This window comes from Megalobrama amblycephala, linkage group LG7 (assembly GCF_018812025.1).
Source record: "Megalobrama amblycephala isolate DHTTF-2021 linkage group LG7, ASM1881202v1, whole genome shotgun sequence".
In the NCBI taxonomy this organism is placed as follows: Eukaryota; Metazoa; Chordata; class Actinopteri; order Cypriniformes; family Xenocyprididae; genus Megalobrama; species Megalobrama amblycephala.
The window spans coordinates 32,135,518-32,155,205 of NC_063050.1; the positions used below are offsets into that span (position 1 = coordinate 32,135,518).

General features: G+C 36.2%; 3 protein-coding genes across 5 annotated transcripts in view; 1 reads left to right on the plus strand and 2 right to left on the minus strand.

The window, feature by feature from the left end:
• The window catches only part of cckbra (cholecystokinin B receptor a), a 32,027-nt gene extending 23,501 nt beyond the window's left edge, over nt 1-8,526 (minus strand). The window contains exon 1 of the mRNA XM_048197088.1: nt 7,298-8,526. Coding sequence (XP_048053045.1) covers nt 7,298-7,457 — 160 coding nt within the window. The 5' untranslated portion in view covers nt 7,458-8,526. The remainder of the gene's footprint in view (nt 1-7,297) is intronic.
• A 150-nt stretch (nt 8,527-8,676) lies between these two features.
• On the minus strand, nt 8,677-13,076 carry si:dkey-1h24.6. Of its 3 annotated transcripts, XM_048197091.1 has the most exons (5): nt 12,755-13,076; nt 11,995-12,184; nt 9,682-10,020; nt 9,420-9,541; nt 8,677-9,028 (listed from the first exon to the last, which is right to left on the minus strand). In XM_048197091.1, the coding sequence occupies exons 2-5, from the start codon at nt 12,077-12,079 to the stop codon at nt 8,918-8,920; spliced, it is 657 nt and encodes a 218-aa protein (XP_048053048.1). In that variant the 5' UTR covers nt 12,080-12,184; nt 12,755-13,076; the 3' UTR covers nt 8,677-8,917. The 3 variants fall into 3 exon arrangements, with proteins under 3 accessions (XP_048053048.1, XP_048053047.1, XP_048053050.1); XM_048197090.1 differs by lacking the exon at nt 12,755-13,076 and having other exon boundaries at nt 11,995-12,703; XM_048197093.1 differs by lacking the exon at nt 12,755-13,076 and having other exon boundaries at nt 9,420-9,538; nt 11,995-12,701.
• Nucleotides 13,077-14,183: 1,107 nt separating this feature from the next.
• raph1b (Ras association (RalGDS/AF-6) and pleckstrin homology domains 1b) overlaps nt 14,184-19,688 on the plus strand; it is a 63,274-nt gene continuing 57,769 nt past the window's right edge. Inside the window, 1 exon segment of the mRNA XM_048197086.1 lies at nt 14,184-14,535. The gene's annotated coding sequence lies outside the window, so the exon portion shown is untranslated.

Here is a 19,688-nt window from a genome sequence, read left to right on the forward strand (position 1 = left end):
GCCCGAGTGTATTTTACTGTTGTGACAGCTCTCTGCTTTTCATGTTCCCCTGTTCTACCCTGACAATTCCTCTGTTCACTTGCTCTGCTGGGAGTAGTACCTGCTCTCTACTGTTACAGGAACAGTACCTACCAACTGAAGCTCCTCCTGCATCGCATGTCAGAATAAAATACTTAAATTAAATCAATAAATTAGATCAAATTAAACAGGGACTACAAAGTGATGACGTTATGATGTCATTGTCCAGTCACTTTGGTTGGTCTTAGCTTGGTGACAGGACAGTCATGTGGTGTACTGTCTCATCAGCATCCAGATCCATCTGTTTTGTCTACTGTTTCGCAGTTCATGTGCTCATGTGTTGTGTTTTTGTTTGAGGATGGGCTTTTGATCTTGTTTTTTAGCCTTGTGCTCTTGTTATGATCTACTAGGTGTTTGTTCCCACACCATGTGCTCTTGTCTAGTCTTGTGTGTAATTTTTGTTGAGCACATGGCTTGACATGGCAGCCGAGATATGCAGCCTTACTAGGATGCAGCCTTCCTTTTGAGAAGCACCCGTATTTTTCATTGAATCATACATTCAAGAGATTCGTTCAAAAATGCTGATTCATCAAGTAATGAAACAAGTGAAGTTTTTATGAGTGAGTCACTGAATCATTCATTCAAAGAGATTAAAAATTAATTGATTCCATCTTTTTTTTTTATGTTCTTTTTTTAAATACATTGTGGGAGAACTGTGATGTCCATTTAAAAAAAAAAAAAAAAAAAAAAAAAAAAGTGATTCTCAAAAAAAAAATGATATCCAGAAGCTCTATGACTTTAGAAGTGGAAAGTAGGACATTTCTGATAGTTCTGTGTTTTTGCCTCCCAGGGTAGTTTATGTTGCCTTTTGTTTTCATTTTGTACTCTGTGATTGAGTCCTAACCTTTCCTAAACCAACACCTGACATATGAGGCATTCTATTTGGTTCAAGCAAAGTCTGATTTTTTTTTTTTTTTTTTTGGCATGCTCGTCCTTGCAAACACTGATGTGTGCATTTAAATAATTCATCTTTTTGTTTTATTCATTGGTCATTTCAGGTGCTTTCTTCATTAATTCTACTTATTCTGGAATTCTAGAAATTATCTACAGGCATTATCTGTGCCAAATTTATGAAAACGTTTTGTCTAAATTTGATAAATAAATTAAAATTAGTAAATGAGAGTCTGTAAGTCTGTCCTTTTTAGAATGTCACATAATTAGACTGGGTAAAAGGATTTGCTGTAATTTGAAGCCAATTAAAAATTAAAGCCATTTTATTCAGGCACAGTGCCAAAGTCTAATGTTAAGAGCCTCTGTTCAATTTCAGTGCCAAAGACAGAAAAACAGCTTAAGCATCCAACCATGACATCAATGCAGTTAGCTAAGTGTCTCTTACTTAGTAAAGAATGAGCTCATTTTTCTCTACACCAGTCAACTCAATAAAACTAAATGATTTTCCACAGTAACAATTCTTTATTTAACCATTTTTTTTCCACTAAATGCACAATATCCTGTTCAGCCAATTAATTCTTATCAAGGCAACTACAGATTACAACACAAGACACATTTTAATTTGTCAGCATTTCAGTCTTGCATTTGAAAGGGTTTTTAAAGGGTTTCTGTAATTAACTCTATGACTATTGCTTCTGAAGAACATATATACATGCACGTGGACCCCAACAATTAACATAGATAAGTAATAAAAAAAAAAAAAAAAAGGTGAGCTCTTAACATCACCCTACAACAAATAACTAACATTAATGACAAAAAACAACTATTTACATTTAAAGCCAGCAAACAGTGATACTATATATACCACATAATTTATTCATGCTGCAATGCATGATGGGACCAATTAGCCAGGGGCGTCATAACAAATGAGGATGGATTGGGTGTTTCTAAATCCCTGAACAGACAGGGGACCCAGCAGAACCAACAACTCCTGAATGATTTTGTGATTTAAATTGCCAGTTTGAACAAGTACGCTAAAATGACTGCTCCCCCTTAAGACACGGAGAGGTTTGTCTCAAAATGCCACAATTCACATTCTATCAGGTAGTTGGCAAGAGATGGCGAAGCCACTATAAGAATACCAAAAACGGAAAAAGAAACAGGAGATGAGTGAGCAAGATGGAGAAGACAGCTAGTCAGTGGAGCATAAGAGAGATTTGTGAAATCAGAAAAATATAAATGTTTACCCTAAATCTTTCATTGTGGAATATAATAATACATGTTTTAAGAAAAGTGGTCTTTTTACATAAGGAAAAAAATATAAAGTGAGGTAATACGTCTCCCTCCTCTTCTAGAATAGTCAAATAGTTCAAAAATAGTTCAAAAAATAGTTCAAAAATGAAAACAAAATCATATCTCCATACTAATGCTTCCTCATCACAACTGTATAGAAATAGGTAACACAGGCATTTGTGATATTAAAATAACTTAAATGATCACATTTAACTAAACAAGCTATCCATTAGCATTCTCATTCATCTCAGTACACCTTGCTCTAGGGCAGTGGTCGCCAACCCGTCGATCGCGCTCGACCGGTCGATCTTTATCACTGTTCCAGTAGCTCGCGAACATAACAGAAATATGAGTACAAAAATAGCCTACATTACATTTCTCCAGTCTTTGTACTGTATTTTTGTATTTATTTTTCTGTTATTTTCGGGAGCTACTGGGACAGTGATAAAGGTAAACAGCCCACATCATGTCCGAGTCTGTAAACGGCCGTAAACAAGAGGCCAGAGACGCTGAAGAAGACGGACCGTAAACAAGAGGAGAAAATTCTGTAGCAGGCAGAGCAGCTCACTGTTCACGATGCTCGAAATATAGGAAGGAAATATAAATATTGAATTAGGGGTGAAGGGTTATATGAATGCATCTCTAAAAGGAATTACTGTCTTCAGAAAAATTTCGATGGCAACGGCATTTTATTTTCATCTTACCTCCGAATAAAGTAGCTAATTAATAGCTGCTCCATAAGCGCCACCAGCTGTCAGAGAGTGAATTTGCGTCTCATTCAGCCTGCTGTTTTTGTTTCATACATTTTTGTGTAGCATATAATTTCACAAAGATAAAGTCAGACCGTTCTGTTTTTGCTTTAAAGGTCCCATTCTTCGTGATCCCATGTTTCCAACTTTAGTTAGTGTGTAATGTTGTTGTTAGAGTATAAATAAAATCTGTAAAATTTTAAAGCTCAAAGTTCAATGCCAAGCGAGATATTTTATTTAACAGAAATAGCCTACAATGAACGGCCTGTTTGGACTACATCCCTCTACTTCCTTCTTTAATGACGTCACTAAAACTGTGTTTTGACTAACCTCCGCCCACAGGAATACACAAAAAAGGGGGCGTGGTCTTGTTGCGCTCCCACTGAGAAGAGCAAGAGTTGCGTTTGTAAAGTGTGTTTGTCGCCATGTCGTCGAAACGCTGTTATTTTCATCCCGCAGTCCAATCACCTTTGTTTGGCCTTCCCAGGGACGCTGTACTTAGAAATCAGTGGTTACAATTTATGTTTAACTCGGTTCCCGAAAATTATAATCCACATGTTAAACTATGTGCAGCACATTTTACTGAGGACAGCTTCCTCAATCTCAGTCAGTTTAATGCCGGATTCGCACAAAGATTATTTTTGAAAGATGGAGCAGTTCCCTCTTTGTCTGGAGAAGGCGTTGTTTGTGGACCACAACCGGTAAGTGCATTTTATTATTTACGTTGGTGCGTTTAACAGTTTCTGTAACTTATCACACAAAGGGCAACGCTGTTTAGCTTTGTTAACTAGATGGCAATTGAAACTTATCCGACCAAAACTTTTAAAAAGTGTAGTAATTCAACCGGACACCATCGATTGTTGGTGTTTGTTATGATCAGTTTAAATTATTTGTTGATTATATCTGTTGTTTACTGTTTAACCACATGCTGGTTTAGCTGCAGCCACGCGAATCATTGTTCTATGTTTAGGCCTATGTAACGTTACCTACTGTAAATAAACAGCTTACCATTGTGACACATCCTGTAAAAGACGTGTTTGCACAGGTTCTAATCGATCCTCTTCATCTATGTTCTCCGGGTCTGATTCCGGCTCAAATTGATAGGGTAAAATTAAAGACATGTTTACAATAACACTGAGCGCATGCATCTCCCCGTTATGGTAAGAGGCGTGACCTTTCCGGGCAAGATGCGCTAAACTGCTGTCGAATCACAACACAGGAACCGCTGGCACAATCAGAACTCGTTACGTATTTCTGAAGGAGGGACTTCATAGAACAAGGAAGTCATCAGCCCGTTTTTATGACAGTGGAAACAGCGGTATACAGATAAGTAAATTATGTGAAAAATACTGTGTTTTTTTTACACGCGAAACATGAACACATGTTATATTGCACACTATAAACACAATCAAAGCTTCAAAAAACCACGAAGAACGGGACCTTTAAATCTTGAAATTAAATCTCAATTTTTAAATCTCTAAAAAACAACTGCTCATGCAATGTGATAGCATCTTTGTTTGGATTGTGATTAAAAAGCAGTGGTTCCCTCTAATTTGGAATGGCTATGTATTTTTGTTTATAATAATAATAATAATAATAATAATAAAAATATCTGCAACCAGTATCAGAATCGGCCAATTTGCTTGTAAAAATAAATAAATAAATCAGAAACTAAATTGGCCACGAAAAAACAACAACAAAAAAAAACTAAATACAATCTGGTCTGTCTTTTTCTATCAAGTAGATCTTGTCTTTCATAAAGGTCGAGGTTAGGGATCTTGGGCTTAAAAAGGTTGGTGACCACTGCTCTAGGGGCACAGAACCCTCTGTAAATATAGAATTTGAAATCTATCAACTTTGCTCATGTTGGCTCATAAGCGTTCAGTTTTGCTGCCCATCAGCTTTGAGCCAATCATGTGAGCCGCAAATGCAATGTGACTAACGATTCTAGAGCCACAGGAAAAACACACACATGCAGCCCCAAGTCCTTTACTTGCAACTACAATATCCTGTTTTTTTCATACAATATCCTGTTTTTTTCATAAAGTTGCTAATAAATGTGTGAGTCATGTTTTGTTTTTTTGTTGTTTCTTTTTTTTTGGGGGGGGGAATGTGTTTTTTTCCTGAACACATTCATGTATTTGGGCTTGCAAGTGGCCATTAATAGCAGTTGTCAAATATCTCCACCTACTGTTCGACCCACATGCTACATGATGTTTTATTTCATAAGATGTTTCTAACTTTCTCAGCTCCTCCCTTCTCCAAAATGAATGCTGTTTTCTTTTTTATTTTAAATGTGTACATGACATGAGAGAGAGAGAGAGAGAGAGAGATGTATTAATTGATATAGATGGCCAGTTGTACTTTATGTGAAGCATTTTTAGTATTATTTTATAATTTTAAAAAGGGGTGATTGATTGATTGATTGATTGATTGATTGATTGATTGATTGATTGATTGATTGATTGATTGCAAGACCAGGTTGATTGTTCTTACATCTGCTAGTGGCTATACTGTGATAAAAAAAAGTTGATTTTTACACTTTTAAGACTCTTCAATAAAAAATGTTGCTTAAAAAAAAAAAAAAAAAAGTCAGAATACACATACTTCTGAATCGCTGTCAGTGGAAGAAGAAGCTCTTTGCAGCCAGGTGGTTTAGTTACGTCACCAAACATGGCCATACTAAGCAGCAACACCTTGAACCCTTGGGTACAACCCAGAGTGGGATTTCTCCAGTCAGAGAATCTGTATACATAATTAGTTTGCTACAATCCTGAAATTACTATTTCTGATTACTATATATACATATATATAGTAATCAGACATGGCAATTATAGAACTGGAACATTCTAATCTGTGCTCAGATGACACTACTGGGTTAGTGGTGACAACATTTGATGAAATATAGATAGCCTAATATATGTTTCTATGTGTTGCAGATTCCAAATAATTCATTCATTTTTTTTTTTATATCTGTGAATCAAAATGCCCCTATGCTAGATATGAATTTGTTGAAAACCTACTGTGTTTTTCGACTAAAACTACTCCAAATTTATGCTCATGCATGAATCACTGTCTTGCCAACTGCCACCACCTTTCATCATTTACACTGTAAGTTAACGTGTCAGAACTCTCTAAAATGAGAAGCTAAAACTAGATAATCTCACCACCTTTTCAAAGAGCAGAACCACCTGATCGAGTGAGTCACTAACGTGCGGATCCATAAAATAGAAAAAGGTGAGTGAAATGCTGTTGCAGTTTCGTAATCAGATGAAAGAAACTGCTATGGGTGTTCAAGCATAAAAAATGAAATCGAATGGAAATAATTTATTCCCAGCTGGGGGGGTTTATAAAGTTCATCAATGTCAAGTTGGATATCTCAATTTACAGATGTTTGAAATTATTTATTTATTTATTTATTTATTTATTTATTTTTTTAATTTTTATTTTTTTTGTACCCTGAAGGTCCTTACAGACAGTTTGATCTGCTGCCAACTCCCCCTGACTTGTGTCACTATGATTCATAACCTTGCACAAAATGGTACATTTTTAAAAAAAAGTTATTTCAAAATAGGATCATCATTCTCATTCTTGGGGTCATGGTTTCGAATACCTAGTGACCGTATTTAACCATGATTATTGGTCCATGTCCTAATGAAGTAAACACCACATTTGTATGTTCAAAAAATATTATGATGCTGATGTGAGCTGAAAAATGCAAAGAGCATCCTTGGGGTTTAATTACACAAACCATTACCTCTGACATTCTTTAATTTCTTAAAATATTATAATAAGTAAAGGAAAATATTGACTATTTTATTTAAAATAGTGATTATATTAAATATAGGCTACTGCTGTACTATTGAAAGAAAATAAACACATTTTAATGAGCATTTAAAAAAATAAACTCACAAACATACTGAAAAACAAGCTGCTGAAGTTTCTTTTTTTTTTTTTTTTTTTTAATGCGTCTTCAATGTGCAGTACTGGTTGCTGGGGCGTAGTAGCTTTGGAAATGTATGATTTCATAATTTTCAGCCACACTGTTTTAGCTATATAAATAATAAATGATTTGTTTTGGGGGAAAAGACGTTTCATGTTGTTTATCTCACATAAACATGCTCTTTCACATCATAAAAACGACTGGTAATTTAACTCAGAAATGTACTGATGATAATAAAAATAATAATAATAACATATATGCAACAGAAGAAAAAAACAAAACAAAAAAACAAGACAATAAAATAAAATAACACAAACGTTGAAATGCATTGGTTTGTCCTCACCTTTTGGTCGTGTGGGCTTGAATTTCTGAATTATTGACGCATTGCTACAGGTGGCGTTAACTTCCACGCTTAACGCAGAGCTGTTCACGCTGGAATTGTCAGGAGTTCCTGAGCATTCCCAAAACGGGATCTGAGTTTCATTCATTCTATGTAAATCCATAGTCAAAACGGCCCGCGAGAACTGGTAGGAGTATAGCTTTCTAAATCACTGTAAAACTATATTTATTAACAATATTGCATTCAGTGTATATTAAAAAAGACTTACACCTTGTGCCATAAATTATTAAAAGGCTCTTAAAGCTTACTACGCTGAAATAGTCTGCGCACCCATTGCCTGTATCTGCGCGCGCCTCTGTGAGAGAATGCCCTGTGCGCGTGAAACTGTAGTCACTGGAAAGCGCGCTGTAGCTCTGATGAGCGAGTCGCGTGGGTAGACTGTTCTTTAAGAGTGTTAGCACAGAGGGTGGGGTGATTATAGAAAGGGAGGGAGAATTACAAGAGTAGCAGACTCAATTTCAGTCAACAGTTAACAGTGCGCCTCAGACTAGCGGATCTTGGCGTATGGAATGTAAATCCTACGTCGCCCTCCAGTGGAGGTCTTGTGTTATTGCTTGTTGATTATCAAAATAATAAGATAAATTGCAAAAGCTGCTTTAGGCATACCAGTAAGAGCTTCAAAACCTCCTTTTGGGGATATTCTCAAAAAGAAAAGAGGTTTACAATTTGAGAAAAATGTCCTGTGGTATCTGGCACTATGATATTAGCAGCAGATCCTTTAAGTCCTGGAAGGTGCGGGGTGGGGTCTCCATCAGATTTGTTGGACCAGCACATCCCATATATGCTTAATCAGATTGAGATCTGGGGAATTTGGAGGCCAATGCAACACCTTTAACTCTTCGTCATGTTCCTCAAACCATTCCTGAACAATTTTTGCAGTGTAGCACGGTGCATCGTGCTGAAAGGGGCCACTGCCATCAAAGTAACATCCACATGAATGCAAGGACCCGAGGTTTTCCAGCAGAACATTGCATAGCACAGCTTCCGCAGGGCTAACTTCTTCCCATAGTGCATCCTGCTGCCATCTCTTCATACCATAACCACTGAACACCCCACAAGACAAGCCGTTTTGGAGATGCTCTGACCCTTATTTCCTTGTTTACAACACATGAAATTCAAGAATTCACTGTTCACTTGCCTAATACGTATATCCTAAACCTTGACAGGTGCCATTGTAACAATATAATCAATGTTATTCACTTCACCCGTCAGTGGTTTTAATGGCGTGACTGGAACAGGTTTGGGTTAGTTATTTTAAGTCCATAGTATGTTTCCTTTTAGACAAACATATGTGTGCGTGCATACAGGAAGAAAAGGAAAGAGACTGTTGTACTATGTTTATTTCGAAATAAATGTTAAAACACACACACACACACACACACATGCCAGCAAGGCTAATAATATTTTGGCTACATATGGGTACATATAAAACAATGAAAAAATTTAAAGGTAGTCGGATTTTTCTCAGGATGTCACCATTGCTGTGTGCCATTTTTAAAACATGGCTGGCTGACTAATTTGATGTTGTTTTGTACAGGTTTCATAGAATATTGTCAGACAGTCTCATACTACAGTGTCTTTGTGAAAACCCTGCCAGGTTGGATGTTGAACCCCTTGCCATTTCCGTCTGCATTCTCTGTCCTTGAAGGGAGTAATAATTTGACTGCACTTGATCTGATTTGCAGGCATGGGGAGTGGAAAAAAAACAAAAATACAATTATCGACCAAGTGCAATATCAGCAACAGCTAATATAAATTAGCCAACATTTCAAAGAACTGTTGCCAAAGTTTTAATCAATCCATAAATAAATAAATTAATGAATTAATATTTGTTAGCAAATTATACTGTTAAAAGATATACTCATTATAATAACTGTATATTTAAAATAATATAATATAATATAATATAATTAATATAATATAATATATAAAGACAACATGAGAGATATTTTTCATGAGACATGTCAACCAAATTGATACTCTAATACTCTGTAAAACACTTAATTCATGTATTGAAATATACTGTTGAATGAGCATTTTTGAAAATGTAAATATAAGTATTTACCCGCAAAATGAAAACGATGCAAGTCATTACCACCCCATATATGACAATGGCTCCAAACACAATCCATAAAACCAGTTGACTTCCATGTTGACAGAGATCACTAATTTTAACTGGTTTCTCTGCTGACACACACAAAAGGAGAATCACAAAATGTGATTTACAAATTACAAACAAATTTTTAGTCATATTGGCAGTTGTTTTCTCTAGATAATGCTTGACTTTCCAGTCTGTTGTACAGTAACAACCATAGACATAAACATACCTTCAACAAACACAATAGTTTGTGGTGTGTGTGACACTTTCTTAAATGGAGGTGGATAGATTATCTCGGCCTCACAGGTGTACAGGCCTGTAAAATTCGTAGTCACACCGAACAAGATGAAACTGCTACTGTTATCCAGATGATTAACGTTGAGATCGGCAGGGAAATTTGGGCTGTTGTTATTTTTGTTGATGGATGTATCATTTATCTTGATATAAATGGAGGTGACCTGGTCTGAGCCTTTAAACAATTTGAAGTCCATTTCTGTTGCACTGAGTACAGGGCAGGGCACAGTAACATTGCTGTCCACTGCCACATGCTTAACCGGTGGAAGATTGCCTGCAGTGTAGAGAAGACAAAAGTCACATAGCTCCATCATTAACATTTCACAACTGCTTAATACACAGAATTCAAGCATTCATTTTTCAAAACCTGAAATCTCTGAATGGTTTGTTAAACTGTTAATTTATAATACTTATATGACATTATTTTAAAGAAGAAGATATCTGATTTTGCAGAAGTGGTTATGGAACCCACAAATGACCACAGTCACCCATGTTGCAGCAGAAGATAGCTTCTGTTCTCAAGATCGCTCATAGGCTCTTTGTATGCTATCTTACATTTACATTGCTATTGCATTAAGATATACACACATCTTTTTTTTAACTACAGATATAAGAACAGTTAATTATATAATTTTTTGTGTTTTCAGTTCCTGGTGGTTCCTGAATAACTTTATGTATGATTAACGTGCACGGGCACTTACAGAATATATGCCAGAATAACAAAACTGAAGAACTGTTTTCTTAATTTTTACAAATCTTTCATCAGAACTTTTGCCTGTAAGAGTGGAGAAATATTGTCATAGAGATAAAGTTTCTGTGTGAACAAACTGCTTTGAAGCTCACTTTGGAAACAAAAAAGGAAAGATTGAATCATACTCATGCAGAATGATTAACTCTCTCAGCATTGCATTTTCTATTCTCAGAATGTCAGTGGCAATGGCAAACATGTCAGATTGTTGCAAAATGTATAGAATATTGCTGCAAGTTTATATACTTTATATTAAGTGTCTTATGTACTAACATTTAAATCAATCATTTGATACCATGCACTTATTGTGAACATACATGTTTTACACTGTATTTGATATTTAAAAAAAAAAAAAAAAAAAAAAAAAAACCTGCATGTAATTACAGCTATAATTAATGTCTGATTACATCTATAATTACTGTTGACCCTTCCCTTACCCCTTAAACCTACCCATAACACAAAACCTGTGCCTAACCTTACCAGCATCCCACCTCAATACCAGCAAAAGTGTTTTGCGATCCAACATGAACTCAATACGTACATTGTCCCTTTTTTCACCTAACATAAAGTGTGATCTGCGAAATGAGTTCTAGCTCCATGTACTCTATTGTACTTTGTTGCCTCACAGATTAAATGTTTGTGTTAAATATACTGTGATTGCACAATATCACTCAATCAGTTAGATTGCATTTGGATATTTAAGAGATTTAGCACTGGCGCAAATGTATGATGTTGCTTAAATTTCAGTGTGGCTGACATGTAAGGAAATTTAAAATTAAAAAAACAAATTAAAAACTGAAAATTAAATTAACTTTAATCTTTTATCTTCTTAAATATGATTATTTATTTATATTTGACTACCATAGGGGCATTCTTGTCACCCCACAAATATTTTTGTCAGGGTGTACACAAATGATTTGATGGTATCTTGTAATTGTGAGTTTACATTTCATCATTTCTACTTAAAATATGCACATTTTGAGCTTGTATCAATATGAAGACTTTAGTTTTTTAATATTTTAGTTTGTCGTAATTCCAACCTCATATTTCACACATATGATTTGTCAAATAATTGATAAAACAGACAAACTGAAGGTATCTTGATTCCTGCTCAAACTTAAATTCTGTCAGTTTCACTTTTACATTTGCAGTGCCTTGTTTCTGGGTGTCAAGCCATTGCAGGCCTTTCAGCTCAAAACTACTGGCATTTAGAAACCCCAGGACACTGGTCTCATTGGTCCTAGCCATCCTAAATAAGAGTTTTGTCAAACAATCTAAAAAGTACTTCATTTGGTAACAGCTAATCTTACAGTAACTGCTTTTATTCAAGTAAAAATTATTTAATAGGAGTGAATCAGCCTTAATACATTAGGCTACACAAACAAAAGTAATTTTAAGGGTCATTTTAGATACAAGACTTAAGAAAACAAAGGCATATAACTTGTATAGGTGTCTATTTTACCCATATTTTTTAAGTTATCACAAGAATCAAAATCTTACCTTTGCATATGCTCTGTGTTTCAGATAGGGTGCTATGGAAGAGACAGATACTTAAAAGGGTCACAGATGTCCTGAAAATCTCCATCTGTTGTATTCTAAGTCTTCACACAATGGAAGTGCTGTTAAAAATGGCAGATCTACTGCCGTTCGTTGTGGCACTATTCTGCAAGTATGGCGCGTAACAGAAATTCTGTAACAGAAGAACGGATCGCAAGCCAAACAGGAAGTTTCCATTTTCTTCTTGCACCCTTTGTGGTTGATGTTATTTGCATGTTAAGGTTTCATATAGTGCGTTTGGTAGAGATTCTCATGGCATCATACAGTAGCTGGTGTTTCCTCAGTGAGGGGAGGTAGAAAAGGAGACCCCTGTGGGTGTTTTCTAGTAAACTGTCTGTTTGAGTAGTTGTCAGGGGGGGTTATTTAGGGTTAAAGTGGGTTTATACTTGAGAGTAACAGATGCAGAAAATGAAAGAAAGAGAGAGGGAGGAAGAAAAAGAAAGTCAGCTCCTAAGAGGGCTCTTCAAAGATAAAATGACAGAAACGTACACAACCTTGATCAGAAAAGGCCTACATGAATTTTTTTAAGTGCATACAAAGCATTTTCTGACTATCTGACACCCAGGGTGACACATTCATACAAATGATGTGGGGGAAATGCCTTTAAAAAAAAAAGCTGATTTAGTAAGTCTTCATGTTTCCTGTTTTTAATCTAAAACTGGGTGCACGTCAGAGGCAGTGATCTCTATGGCAACCAACTCACAGAACACTGAAACCAACCCACGATGCTGCTGACGATGATCTGTGTTCGTTGTGCTCTTTCCTTAATGGAAAGAAAGATTAATCAAGTTTCCTCTTATATTATTCATGAGATGAGAACAGATGCAAATAATGAGGTTTTGTGGTTATCTTTATATTTAGATCTAAACCTAGAACTGGTTTCAGACCCCTACATGCACTAGCACCCCCTTAAATCTACTTCCTGTGTGAACCACAAAACGTGACAACATATTTACAGAGCCTCCCATTCACTGGCATTATAGTGCTTCCAAACAGAGAGTATTGGAACATCCCAATGATATTCCATTCATGTGTTATTTTCCTTCTGATATAGGTGTCTCATTACAGCGTTTTAATGTTTAAGGTTGTACACTAAGCGCTTTCCCAAATAATTTTTATATAAATCAAATGTATTCATATTAAAAATGTATGTGTGTGTATATATATATATATATATTAATTATCAATTACATAAACATATTACCTCATTTAAATAATTTATTAGAAATAATTAGAAAACAACTAATATATTGTTATATAACTATTATTGTTATTATATTGTTATTATAACTATTATATTTTTATTTATTTTAGTTTTAGTTTAGTATTATTGTTTATTGTTTCTTATTAATTTATTATTAATAATAATTATTATTAGTTTGGTAATAACTTGGCGTTTGCTTTAATCCAACTTAAAAAACGGAGTAGGCGTGCAACGTTTTTTTTTTTTTAGTTTTTTTTTTTTTTTTTTTGTTATAGTGAACAGAGCACAAAAGGCTGACTGTTGCATTTATGGTTTTGTCCGCTGGGGGGAGAACGTTACTACACTTTGTGTTAGTTAATGTGTTACTTCGTTCTCCAAAACAAATAAACTACCCAACTAACAAACGAAATGCTACGTTTCTAAAGCCTTTTACAGTTTACATTAAATTATTTATTATGTAGCCTAACATATCTACTTATCACATGTGACTAAATAGAAAAATCGAATATTTAATGTAAATTTAAAATTAACTAAAATTTAGACAGAACAGAGTCGTAGAAATCAGGACTGCGTCTAAATTATGCAAAACGGGTCTTCAGAAGACAGAGCTAATCCTGGATGACTATCTAATAAACAGATGGATTTTATTAGCCTATTCTAACCGTCTGTAGTCCAGTGCCATAATACATACAGTACATGTGCTGCCCATTGCAAGTGGTGCTCACCGCACAGCCGACGACGTCCAGCTCCCCCTCTCTAGACCTAATAGGGTGAGCTTTTCAAGTCCAGTTCCACCTCTGTGGACTTAATGGGTGGAGTTATGGTATGGTTAGGGTGTGGTTGGACCGTCTAGCTCCACCCATTACGTCCAGCGAAGGGGAGCTGTTCCACCCATTGGCTCTGCAGTGAGCAGCCTCTCGCCCATTGTGCTCTTGCACCAGTAGCGGCCTGCTGGTGTGCTCTTGGGAAGAGAGGGGCGATTCACGCACCTCCTTATGACCGGCTGATTGGTCGAGCGCTGAATCTGGGCAGGACAGGAAACGGGACGCGAGGAACGCTCAGCAATCTCCGTTCTCCGGGAGAGAGAATGGGAGAGGAAACCGAAATGTGTCAGTAGGAGACTAGAAGGATTGAATCGGGTGAATTAATAATTTGCCCTTTTTGGTACATATTCGGCGCTATTAACCACCAGGGACGTGGGATATTTATCTTAAGTACTCTTGTACATAATTGTCGGCTGTTTTCATTACATAGAAGAATTGCAAAGCTCTTATCCGCTGGTAAGTGGCCACTATTATCTCATCTTATGTCTGAGACTCTTAAAAACATAGGCTTTAACTTGTGCGGCATTCTGTTAAAGTGGGTTCATATTAGGAAAGCGCTGGGAATCGCTAAGATCCCACTCCAAAGAAACTAGCTCAGTTTTACTGTCTGCTGTTATTGTATGTGCTTATAAGAAAATTGCCTGAACAAAAAAAGGCATGGAGCGCGTTAAAGAAAGGATTGAATTCATCTTTGTCATTTGACAATGGGACAGTTCCCACGTGCACAAAAGCTCTCCATCATCAGTCAATGAATTTCGCTGACCGGGTTGTAGTTAGTTTGCAGAACTGTATAAGCTTGTGTGATTGTATGCGTTTGGCTTCATATCCAGTTGTCAAAGAAAGCCTCTTGTAGTTCTGGGTGTGTGGTCGAGTATGTTTGTGATCAACGGATGGTCTGAACAGTGTGTCATTTGGTCATTTCATCGTGTTACATGCCTATTCACCAACAACACCGGGGAGTAAAAAGTCCGTCACGTGCTCTCATAAAACGCTGTACTGTATGTTGGCTTGATCCTGGGTGTGTTCAAAACATAGGCTACGACCATAAATTTCATGCCCACTTCGCCCCACGTTGGTGAAGGGAGTTGTTTTTTTCCACGCACTGTAATTATGCTTCCAGCTCTGCGCTTTAAAATGAATATCACTTGAAACAATGTTGTCAGCTTGCTGGTCTCCACCCAGTCGAGCCCGAAGGCTAGTATGTAGTTCTGGATATTAAACCATACATCTCTATTCGATAATTATAAAGGGTTCATAAATTAATGAAAGCAGTTTATTGAGTTTAGTGGGGGAAAGTGCAGTCTATGGAAATATGTCCGACACGTTTAACCGTTTTTTATATGGTGTCGCGTGCGCTCTAGGCCATCGTGTCCAGTCTGTGTTCATTGTCCTGCTACAGTTACTCAGGACATGAATGTTTTTGTCACACGTCCTTTTCCAACTGTTTTTTAACATCGTTCTTAATGTAATTCTTTATCCATATCCATGAATGACCATTAATTGGGACTATGTTATGTCCATGTTCCTGTTAAAGAGAGATTAAGATAATTGATGTTTATCCTCAGAAGAATAATCTTGTTACTCCTGTCATTGAGAATATGTTAAACAGGGATTGTCCCTTACTTACCTGGCTCATGAGAAGGGGGAAATGACATGAAGACCTTTAGGGACATTGTTTGAGATGTTATTGTTCACTTGTCTCAATTTTTGTAGTCAACAATTAACATCCTTCATAGGGTAGAAGGTGGGATGTAGTCTTTGAATTGTTGACCTCAAGAAAATGAGTACTTAGTTAATGATTTTCCCATTTTCCTCAGTTCCTTGTTTATTGCCATGTAGAGAAGGGAAATGCATGGTCCTCTGGACATGAGTGTGGACAAAGCAGTTTGAATGAAAAAAACAGCTGTTGTTACTGCATCTCAGTGAGGCAAAGATCTAAGTCCTATGTGTGTGATCTGTTTAACATGCTTTTACAGTTAATATCAAATTTGGGGCAGATAATCCAGCTATACATGGAGCACTTTTAGTTTTACAGTACATAATTTCCAGCCTCTGACAGCTAAATTTCTTAAAAAAAAAATATACATTTCTGCTATTGGACTTTTGATTTTGATTTTTTTTTTTTTTTAATATCTCTTAAGAAGTGTAAAATTTAGAAAATGGAAACTTTGAGTTGGATCCCAGATCTGCACTTTTTTTCAAGAGCTGGGGCCACACAAAAGACTCAGATGTTAGTTGGTGTTATTTTACCAAAGCTCCCCCTCAGAAAAGGGGGCAAACCTTCAAAGAGAACTGTAACCCTCCGTGAAACAGTCACCAGGGAAAGTGAAACCAGATAGGTCCTAAGCAAGTACAAGGAACCGAATTGAAGCACCTGGAGGCCAGCGAATGCCCTGCTGGTATAAATGCTTGGCACCAGGTGCGCTTGGCCCTTGGCTTTCAGGCTTACCAGAGTCACACTCCGCTGTTTCTGATTTCCCATAAATAATTTGCCCAACTTTAACTCCCAAACAGAACTGATTAAGATTGTTAACTAAGGGAGACTGGTTTAGCAAAGAGAGCACAGAAAAACAGATTTCAATAAATAAAAATATATTATTGTTTTCTTTTCCATATTTAAAACAATATAATGTAAATTAACCTCATGTCTCTTTGGACAGTGTTTTTTTTTTAAAAGAACCTTTGTGTTGTGTGTGTGCCTGACTGTTATTTTTAAACCAAATTAATTTACCATCCTTAAACTCATTTAGAATCCACTTATAAATTAATTGCTTATTTTACAGTGTAATTGTGAATTAATTTGATTCAATCAGGATTTATGTATTACTTTTATGTGCAGAGCAGATTAGATTCATCCTCATTAATAGATTCGGTGTATCATTATTCATCAGTCCTAAATACATAGTTTATACAGATGATTGAAGATAAAGCATATGTGAAGAGGTTTAATGGTATACTAAGTATTATAAATGTTAACATTATGCATTTCGATAAAGCTGCTTTGAAATAATGTGTGTTGTGGATAGCGTCATAAAAATAAAATTTACTTGACAAGTGCATTTATTTTTAGAATAAAGTTAGATTTTGAGTCGAGCTAAAACAGTCAGCCTCAGTCTTGTATTCAGTAACATGTTGTTGAAGAGTGAAGACTGTAGCTTGACAATGCAAAACCCCCAGAGTTTGAATCTTTGTGATGATAAACATTATTGAGGTGTAGCCACATACTGCCTGTCATTCTGGACCAAGCATTGACAAAGATACTGACTCCTCTGCTCTGACCACATCTCATTCCAGTGATTTTCCAAAAGAACTGGGGACCATCTCATGATGGGGGAGCGTTTTAGTGAGCTGCCCCTAGAACATTGGGAAATTTCACAAAAGGCTGGAGAATTCCACTTGGATGGAATTGCACAGGCTAAAATGAAGTTTGTTTCTTAAGTCCAAAACAGCTTGCCAAAGTAAACTTTCCCTAAATGTTTGCTGTGAATGGTAAACATCTGCAAATTACCATTGGTCCATGGCAATTACATAATAGGTTGGTGTCTCGATTGGAGTGCCGAATCACAGATCTTGTGCAAACATGTCCACGTCACTATGATCAAATGCTTTCTTAACTGCTGTTTTCTCACCACTGTCATTTTTGTTGTGTATTTATTTATTTATTTTTATTGAGAGAAAAGCGCAGAGCACATATTTACATATTCATCTAAACGGCGCTCCCAGCAGCGTGGATGGTGGCAGGATGTTCGCTAACAGTGTACCCACTGCAAAGGTCTTTCTGATTTTTCCCCTAAACGAAAAATGAAAAAGAACTTTACTTGAAAGATAATTGTGTCTTGTTTTGGCTAATTCACTGTTGATTCATTCAGCTTGGTTTTCAGTGTGACTTTGGAGAAACTTATTATTGTATATGACATATATACGCTGAAATACTATAGAATGCTAATTTTGTTCCATAAAGTTAGCTTCTCAAGACTTGAGAAACTGAAAATCTGAAAAAAAAAACGGTCTAATTTATCATGAGGTATTTGTCCAACCCATTTTGAAATTCATTATTAAACTTGCTAGTCTGGCAAGAACAAATGAAGTGGCTCATTTCCCAGATTCTGAACTTTCCTTCTTCCCTTCCATCTGTGTCCCAATGATGTTTGACCTCTCATGACATTAGTGATCTCACCATGACGACAGCTCAACTTCATCCAGCTGGAAAAGAAATCACTGAGTGTTCTTCCCTTCCCTTAGAACAGAATTTTCTCATTCAGCATGCTTACATGACAGAAAGAGAGGGAAGACCAGAAGAAATTTACTGAATTAAAAGAAGATTTAATTAAAGTAATAGAGCAAGGCAAGAGGAAGAAATAATGCATCAAATACAGCGTCTCATTAGCTCATATGGCATGATGTAATTTATTTAAAAGGCTTAAACTGACCTGAAATCAGCTGTAAATTCATGACCCTGCTCTGAGAGCAAATGAATGAGAGGAGCGAGATTGGTCAGAGCATATCCGGTCACTGCTGTGTAAAATGTCAGCCCTCATGGAGTTATTTATTTGTTTCTAAATTGTTTGTTTGCAATGTTGTTGCTTATTTGTCCACTGCACATTTTAATACGTTTAGGATATCATCTCCTATTGCAAATACAGTTGCCATCTGAAAGCAGTGCCTTTTATATGTTGCTTGGAAAATTCTGATTTGTAGGAAACAAAATGTTTAGAATGAAGATTCCAATTATCCAATTATTCAGTATGCCTATTATAAAAGCAGTATCTGGTCATACAGTCTGACGCTTTACTGATGCTATCAACTGATGTTTGTAAATTAGTGCACTGGCACATGACTTGTTTTATAAGAAGTTATTTCATACACTAACTCTCTCTGCTCTGTGGTACCAGCAGTCTATAGTCTAATTTTAATGAGTAAGGACTCATTTTAATTGGTTGGCTAGCTATAAATGTAAGCTTATTCTGCAAACACTTATTTGGAATATGCAATTCATACACCTCTGATATTAATATCTTTACACCTTTGGCTTGAAGTTTCTAGGACAGTCTAATTTTTCCTCAGTCTCTACTTGATACTGGACTGTCAGAGACCTGGATGTCTAACTGCACTAATTCAGAATTTTAAACTATACTTTCAAGCCTTCTCATAAAAGTGTTATTTAATTGATTTTATGCATAACAGCATTTAATACTTATCAAGCTCATACCTCACTGTGGGTACTATGTAACATATGGAGCATGGGAAAGGGGTGAAGTGTATCTTATCTTACGACCATGTACATAAACAATCCAGGGGCATTCAGAATATTTGAGCTGGCAGAACACGTGGGCACTGATGGTTGAAGGTCCCTTTATTGTTTGCTGACTTTTCTGGCTTGGTTTGTGTGTCCCTGTAATGGAGGTATATGTCCCCAGTCATCTAATCTCATTGGTTTCTTGGTTTTCCTCAGATAAAATTGGTTTCACAGATACTACTTCTAATCTAGACCTAAGCTAATTACACCTAGTCCAAACCTAAGTATACTGCCATTTGTGGTTTCCATTGATTCACAATTGATTTTTGGGGAGTAGGACTAGATATAGCATGTGTTTAGAAACAGGCTCTAT